At 43.6% G+C, this 8,882-nt stretch overlaps 1 protein-coding gene across 1 annotated transcript; it reads right to left on the bottom strand.

Annotated features, from left to right (window-relative positions):
• Positions 1–773: 773 nt before the first annotated feature.
• LOC137274156 (alpha-amylase-like) lies at positions 774–7,209 on the bottom strand. Its single transcript, XM_067807190.1, has 8 exons — positions 7,133–7,209; positions 6,736–6,884; positions 6,318–6,472; positions 4,113–4,457; positions 2,680–3,452; positions 2,300–2,503; positions 1,651–1,870; positions 774–1,093 (listed from the first exon to the last, which is right to left on the bottom strand). The coding sequence occupies exons 1-8, from the start codon at positions 7,158–7,160 to the stop codon at positions 850–852; spliced, it is 2,118 nt and encodes a 705-aa protein (XP_067663291.1). The 5' UTR covers positions 7,161–7,209; the 3' UTR covers positions 774–849.
• Positions 7,210–8,882: the final 1,673 nt, after the last annotated feature.

Below are 8,882 nucleotides of genomic sequence, written 5' to 3'. Positions count from 1 at the left end.
TTGGCCATTGGACTGGGCATGCGCGGATGTCGTGGATGTGTAGATGTCGATGAACTGTTCTCGCCGATAACCCTCTGCTACTAGGTATGGTACAGACTGTAAGGTTTGGTGGCAGGAGCCTGATTGGAAGGTGCGCGATTCCATCGCTCTCCACGTGAAGTCTACTGGTATACGGATGCTAACGTAACGGGCTATAAGTTGACTGTTTTGCTGAAAGTGCCATAGGTGCCAATCAGTGTTTCTGTAGTTGTGTAAACAACGAGCAACGTCAGACGGAAGCATACTAATAGCTCACCATACTAATAGCATTCCCCCGGGGTCTGACCAACTTGTTCCTGAGCGATGAATTGAGGTGTTTTTTCTTCTTTATACTGCATTGAAGTGAAATGATATGGGTCTGGTTCTCTGGCCTTTTAAAGTGAACATAGCCGGAATCTTTCTCGAATATGTCACGTGTCCATCAAGTCTGCTGCTTTGTTGCTTGTATACGACCATTTTGACCGTCTTTTCCCTGGTTCAATTCCACAAACTGATTCATAACATTCTCAACAAGTCCATGTCACAACAATTTCGACATGTATACGGATGAACTTAGAAGTCACTTAGATTGCCTTACTTTCAATGAACTTCTACAGATCATGTCCTTCTGTCAATAACCTGAACCGTAATGATGTTTTTCAAACGGCTTTTGGACAGATATATTTTCAGACCATGTGTGGTGGTATGGTACATGTCGGAATGTGAAATAATATAACTCGAATTTCTGAGGCGCCTTTTTGCTACCTGGAAATTTAATGAGCTTTTCAAATGTATTTTTACATGGGTGTGTGTGAATTTTCATGGTGTTGTTTAGGAGGAGAGCGGTGTGATCGTGCAGGAGCCACTACCCCAGTGGAACACGTTGAGGTAACCGCACCTGGCCATGTGGTTCTTGCTCGTGTAGGGAGGCGAGACAGCCCCAGACCCAGTGCACGTACCGCCCATCACGTCACCTTCCCAGCCGCCATTCACTATAGACTTGAACTCGAAAAAGCCGTTTTTAGTTTTTGAGCAGTCCATGTCGATGTCCACAAGCCAATAGTGCTCTCCAAATCTGCGAAATCATATGAAACAAACTTGTTATTCCTACTTTTCTCAGGTTATTCTGTAATCGCATCCAACTGTTAAATCCTCCACAGAGGGGATCAGGAGCATAGACTGCAATGAATATTGTTGCAATGAATATAAGTTGTACTGGCGTGTATATACACCAACCAGCTGAGCATTCCTGACGGTTTTCAACGAAAGTTATTTGCCTCTTATAATGACAGGGCAGGCATACTCGTTCTGTCCATGACAGTTGATATGGGAATGTCTATTTCAGAGCAGCGGACGTTTTCATTCTAGCTGATTCCAATACATGTCTCTTTCATGACATCCAGCACAGAAAGTACTCTGGACACTCCTGTTCCATATTAAGTACAGAACTTGTTACTTACTGATGCTTACACGCATTGTATTTTTAAAAAATCCAACCTCAAACAGCTAGTCATTCATTATTCTTGCACGTCTATCACTGTTATTTCAATTTAGTTCTACACATTTAGATTCCTGGATTTGAGTTATAACAGTAACTCGGTAAGATTGAACAGAATATTTTTCGATACATACGTATTGTATTGGTTATACTCGGGTCTGTCAGCGCGGTTCGTTGTCCACAGAGCGGGTGTTCCACTGGCTGATGATCCCTGCCCAGGCTCAGCCCCGTACCAGTCCAGGTAGTTATCACCTGCGCTCCATGTATTATATTTGGCGAAGTGGGTCCCGGAACCCAGGTCTCTGTGGCGGATTGGAATAGCACAAGGATTCCCTGACACCGAACTCGAGCAACCTTGAACACATTGTGAAAATAGGTTATCCTTAAAAAACAATTTGTCATGATCTCATAAATAACTCGGTGAAATATTGCCACATTTACGAGTGAAGACGTGGTGATTGGAGCAAACTGTAAGAGAGCGGGGTTGTTTTGAATGTTCGACCCATACGCATCCGCGACAGAACAGACCTTCAGCAACCAATGCTTCCCATAGAAGGCGGCTGTGCTTGTCCTGAGAAACGATTAACGGGATCGGGTGGTCAGGCTCGGTGACTTGGTTCACATGTCATCGGTTCCCAAATGCGCAGATCTATGCTTATGTTGTTGGTCACTCGATTGTCTGGTCCAGACTCGATTATTTACAGAGCGCAGCCATATAGCTGGAATATTGCTGACTGCGGCGCAAAACTAAATTCACTCATTGTGGATGATCAAGTGTGTAACCTGTCATGTGGGCATGGTCAATGCCACCTCTGATGAAGAGATCCTGTCCAGGGATGGTCTGCCTCTGTATCAGTAACACTGTGTGTTTCCAGCCTCCGGTGGAATAGTCCGGTGTCACAGGGGCTTGGGTCATTCCTCCCGTGTTTCCACCCCCTGTGTTTCCACCTCCTGTGTTTCCACCTCCTGTACTTCCAGTTGGACCACCTAAGAAAAGACTTGTGTCATCAGAGTTATATATTGCCAACATAGATACGCACAACTATTTCAAGAGACCTCACAAAAGTCTATTGTGCTTTAAATGAAACTCGATACATTCATGCACATAGATGTCATTTGTCAAATGAATCCTCATGAACTCTTTCAAAGACACGAAAACTAACCTACAATAATGGCGGCAATTGGTTCCTCGTTATTGTCAATGTGGATGTGAGCATTTCCTGAGCCATCCACTGTAATCTTTTGCTGGCAATCATGAATGATGTCACAGTACTCTCCAGCTGGGAGCCCTGTTTGGAATGTTTGATCCAGATTGCCTTGTTTTGCCATCACAAAGAAACCCTTGTTTCCTCTGGCAAAGGCAACGACGTCCCCACTATCATACCAATGTTCGATGCCTGTCCCAGCTACGGCATTCCTGAACGCTACCATGTTGGCAATGGGAGCCCATCTGTGCTCACAAACCCAGCCATTTCCGCATGAACCATCTGCATTAATTGTGACGTCTTTGGCAGTGAAGTCATCGTTGTGAGGAGGTCCAGCATCAGAATCATCTCCGAAGAAATAACTGCTCATCACTCGGACAAAGCCATAGTTGTAGGCCAAAGTAAACGCCTGGGCCATCTTGTAATCTCTGGGTGTTTTATGGGTGATGAGGTTCCCGCCGCCACCATGGCCTCTCTGATTGTCGTGATTATCCACAAAGACGAAGGCGTTAGATGAAGGCGTCATACCCCATCCGTAGTCAACTACATTGCCAAGCTCCCCAAAGTTATGTACACCTTGAGCTATTTTTTGACAATATCTCATCTCTGTGACGTAGCCAAGAGAAGTGTACTCTCCCACTTTTATTGCTCCATCGTTCTGGTCAATCACCTCGTGGGCCCAGAACGCTTTACCTCCCTCTGGAAGATCTTTAACCCGCTTTTGAATTGCACTGAAACACAGAGGAAAAAGGTTCATCTATGCAAATGAAAGCCATGAAACCCGTTCAGCACTGGTCTCGAAAGCAGAATCGTTTGAAAGCCCCGATGAATACTAAACAAGGTGCTGATGATTTAACATCTAAACTTGATGCGGTTTCATTCGCCTCTTTAATTCATAACTCCAGTAGGCAAACCAATGGAATGGGTTTAGCATGTGCCATTATTTAATCATGTGAGATAACCGATATTTCTAAAGCTTCAGTTGAACATGCTTTAAGAATGCATGATTATCACCAAGTAGAGGAGCACACCTTGTATTCACGGGGATGACCATGTCATACTAGCGGACTCATGGAAGCCGTGGCAGTTTACATTTGTCAGGGGGTACAAAAAGTGGGTGTTTGCTGAGTGGTTTAGCTCGCCCACTTTGTGTTCTGAGTATAAGGTGCCTTAAAGTGTGAGATGTTGGTTCGAATCCCGGGTGAGACCCAACCCAAATTAGTTGTAGAATCTATACTTTACTGACAAGTTGTAATCCCCAATATAACAGATATTGCAATCCCGTAAAAACTAGTTTTGTGCAGCGCCATCATAATACCCATTATTTTAGCACAGACAATACAACAACAGAATATGATCACATTGACGGTTGATGGTCGATGGTAACTTACCTAATATCAGCAGGCCACATGTGTTTTGCGGCGTCAATCCTAAAACCAGCTACTCCGATATCGATGAGGTTATTGAAATAGCCAGAGATCTTGTCTCTGACATACTCGACGCCTTGATTCAAGTCCGTGAGGCCAACAAGATAACAGTTCCTTACATTATTGGGGTCGCCGTAGTTGTTAACATTACCATCGCCAGATGGGCATTTGCTGCGGTCGTTGAAATGCTCCCTCCGGTATGGAACACCAGGAAAGTCCAGGTTGTCGGAGTTGAAGCTACTGCCTGCCGTTCCTGTTCCAGATCTTCCCAGTCCAGCCATATGATTGATAACCCCATCTACGATAACCCTAAAGCATGAAGGTTTTAAGGTGACTCCAACTTTATGAGAATATGCGGACATTATTTTCCAAATGGTTATTGAAATATACTCACATCCAACAGAAACTTGACCTCATCATTTGGGCTCTAAAGAAAATGTGAGTTTTGGAATATTACAAAATACTTATGTTCCGAGTTCTCCGGTGTTCATAGACTCATGAAATGTGTAGCAGGAACGCAACATTTCCAAAGCCTGGTTCGCAGGCAAGGTTCTTGTAAATTGTGTCATTGGAAAATTACAACTAGAATGCCGAGACTTCTAACAGAACAACGTGAACGAGCCATTGGTAAGATCGAAATGGGGACCTCTCGAGGTCACGTAGCAAGACCCTTAAGTTGTTCCTCCACGGCTATATCCATCCTCATTCAGCGGTTCCGGCAGACTGGCCAGACTCCACACAGGAAGACGGGTACACCCGCAGTCTCCACCTATGTAACTGCTTCCTGAAGTCAACATCAACGTCAACGGCAACAACGGCATTGGGTCGCCGCCTTAGTCGGCAGACAGTCCCTTCGGCATTAGGAGCTACAGACCGGAACTTTGCTGACACTTTAACATCGCCAGCAACTTCAGTGGGCATGTGACCCACGGCGCTGGCAGAGACGTGACTGGCAAAGGGTACTCTTTGCTGACGATACCAGGGTCTCTCGGTTCCATAAATGATGGAAGGACACGAGTTTACAGGATAGTAGGTGAACGAATGGCTCCTTGTTGCATTCAGGAGACGGAGTCCTTCGGTGGAGTGAGTGTGGTGAGGCATTATTGGAGACCAGACCACTAGGCTTGTTGTGTTTGATGAGACACGGACTGGTCAAGTCTACATCGACCACGTTTTAGGGCAGGTAGTTCTGTTCTTGCAGCAAAAGCAACGGTGGACTCGTTGCTTAAATCTTCAACATGGCAACGCAGGGCTCCATATTGCTAGAATTGTTCAGAATCACAACAACGTTAACGTTCTACCCTGGGCTCCAAGGTCCTCTGATGTGTCACCGATCGAACACCCCCGGGACCACCTCGATCGCCGTATCAGACGACAACCACCTCCAAAAACACGTCGACAGTTGATTCAAGCGCTGAGGGAGTAGCAGCGAGTCCCCAACGACGTCATCAGACGGCTGATGTCATCAATACGTGTGTGTGCATGCATCCAGGTCCAAAGAGGACACACCAACTATTGACAATGTTTTGTGACCATTGTGAACGTTTTTGAACGTGTCTTTATCTGTTTGCCATGTAAATTTCAAATTTCCACCGTCTGTAAATGGCATGACAATACATCATTTAATGTTCAATAAATCTTCATTAAATTTTGTAATGTGCTTGTCGATACATTTATCTTCATGTTACCAAAGGTTTTAGCGACATGGGGCTGCAATTCTGCATACAGTCCATACTTTGTCAGGTATCAAGTTTCTTTTGAACGTGAGTATATTTAAAACAGACATAGTTCTATTTTATACACAAACTTACCTCTTTTCAGAGAACATGGAATTGTTTTATGCCTAATTTTAGAATCTCTGTTATTGTCCTGCTATTGCCCTGAAAACCACCATTATCGTCAAAGAAACATGGATTGAATTTACCCCCAGAATAGCAACACCCACATAACGCAACAAAACTGACAAATAACGTATGTCTGTTGATATTCACACAAAGATGTCAACAGACAACCATTTCAAGACTATTACTAACCTCGCAATGATTAATTGGGCATGCTTTATACAGACACTTGGTCGACATCAAGTATATTAAAATGTGTATTAAAATATAAAAAGTACATTAAAATATGTGTAAACATTAACAAAGCGAAATATCTTTGACCACGTACCTGACCCCAACAGCCTTGCACCTCTGAACCATGTCCTTGAACTGCTCCTCGTTACCGCACCTACTGGTGAGTTTGTAACTGACTGGCTGGTACACCTCCCACCATGGGCGCGGATAATCCTTCGTCACCATCACATGCTCGTTGGGTGGGGATACCTTCATATCAAAGTCGTTTATATACAATGAGACCGGCAAAAGGACAAATAAATGTTTAGAGTATAATTTGATGCTGTCAATGGAATTATCCAGTCGAGAAATGTTAAAAGAACACCAACGCTGCAGTGGTTACTGTCAGACATTTTATTTCTATGCTGCCGATAAACGTAAGATTCACCACTCATTTTCACTGGTCACTCCTTATATTATACATGACCTGTCTCTTAGTTAATCTACGGGTGTCACTTTGACGTTGCATTTACCTGGACAGCACAGTAACCTTTCTTGGAGAGGAACCGCTCACATTCTAGAGCGATGTCTGTCCACTTCCACTCGAACAGGTGCACTAAGACCTGTTTACCATCGCAGTGGGGGTCTGTGAACTCAGCTCCCACCGTCAGAAACAGCAGAGCTGACCAACATACAACATACAAGTGCAATTGTACATGTTTTCACAACACGTTATCACATTGTTTGAAATTTGGTCACGTAAAGGAATAAGAAGCTTTGATTTCACTCTGTAACGCATGGAAACAGAACCCAGAATGGACACAGGTGTATGGTGCTCGTACTATCATGAAAACAGTAGATCACATCCCAGTAGTTAAAATTCCAAATAAACACAATCGAGAACGATGTGTGATGTTTGAGGTACTGTACCTGAGACAATTCCGTATTGCACCAACATTGTGCCTGTTATTTCCTTTATCTTGCTTCAGTATATATAGGTCTTAACTGACCTTGAGACAGATAAGACGTTAAGTTCAAGGAACCTCAATACTAAACCCATCGGCAAAAGAAAGTGAACACCTTTTATTTTCAGTTTTAGGCAAAGTTGTTCAATTTTCTAAAATCCTTTTAAGCCGAAACGGTTCGCCAACACACTGACCAGTCATATGCCAAAACGCTGCATGGTGGCAGTATGGAAGAACGTGAACCTGCCAAAAATGGCAAAACGTGCATCTCTGAGATTTTGCAAAATGCTTGTAGAGAACAGGCATATCTGTGGCCATGCATCTCAGCTGATGGAAAACCATCGACATTATGCCACGACTAACATCGCAAGAAAAAGAAGGGCCATAGGTATGAGGAAGATGGGCGTCAACAGTCATATTGCAGGGTATTGCAAGGTATTGTAAATACTTACACCGTTTTCACCAAGTTCTAGAGTGCTGATCAAACAGTAAGTAACACGTCAACATGGAGACGATGGCAGTCAACACCTTTAAGATTGACTGTCACTTATACTGGAGTGAGTGAGTTTAGTAAGCGAGCCTGACAACCCGATCCCATTAGTCGCCTCTTACCATAGGCATGGGTTACTGAAGGCTAATGTCCTACCCCGGATCTTCACGGGTCCACTGCCACTGGAAGATGGTTAGAATATTCTTGACCACAAACGGCTTAGCCCTGTCCACACGGAGTCTGACACATGCTCAATCAAAGGACTTCATTGCTGACATTCTGACAGACTCAATACAATACATTCTTGCTGATATAAAACGTATTTAAAGTTTTCATGTCGGTACAGTGTCTGTAATTACCCCAGACGTTGGTACAAGAATGCATGGTGAATTCTAGTCCCTAGGAAGTGGTTCATTAATGATTATCATGTATGAACATTCCTATGAAGGGTTTCAAGCAGCTTTAGTGGATTCATCCAGTAGGGATGCTGTTTCACCGGTACAGGTTTACCTTCAACTACTGCATGACACATTAAGTCTGCAAGGAGAGGTAAATCCATAAACGAGTGGATATCTCTTACAGCAACATCTAACTTTGCTATAACTTCAGACGTTTCAGCAAGGAACAGTCAGTAATTTCATGAGGATTTTCAAGGCCACGATTCTCACTTTCTGACACAGTTGTCACTTCTGTTGCAACACTTCCCAGTTATTCCTACATGACCAGCTGTGTCCACGTGTTTACGCAACATGATGAAACACGCCCATTTGAGATCAATGCTCCTTTGATTGGCCAAAGGTCAGAACGGTGGCCATATGAACTGAAGAGACTAAAATCCCCAACATTGATAAACGAATACCTTCATCATAATCCTTCTGTCACAAGACATTAACTCTTTGTCATATTCTCAAGTGTCTGTTAAAACTGCCCTAACGCTTTCTGGTTTATATGCACATGACAACATAATTTGTGACGCATAGTCAGTTGGAAAACCCCTAAAAAGAAAGTAGATTCTTGTTCTTTCTTAATAGGCCCAGCCTAATGAATCAGGAAGTAGAATTGAGTGCTGAAAATAAGAATTAATTCGCTGATATAGTTTTAGGCTACAACCAAAGTCGATTATCATCCCGCCCAAAGGTTCTCCAAAGGAGGCACATTCTTTTAATGCAAGGTGTTGCTGAATATTGCTGAGTGCGACGTAAGACTAAACTCAGTTATGCATGGG

This window comes from Haliotis asinina, chromosome 2 (assembly GCF_037392515.1).
Source record: "Haliotis asinina isolate JCU_RB_2024 chromosome 2, JCU_Hal_asi_v2, whole genome shotgun sequence".
Lineage (NCBI taxonomy): Eukaryota > Metazoa > Mollusca > Gastropoda > Lepetellida > Haliotidae > Haliotis > Haliotis asinina.
This window is presented reverse-complemented; position numbering and strand designations above follow the sequence as displayed.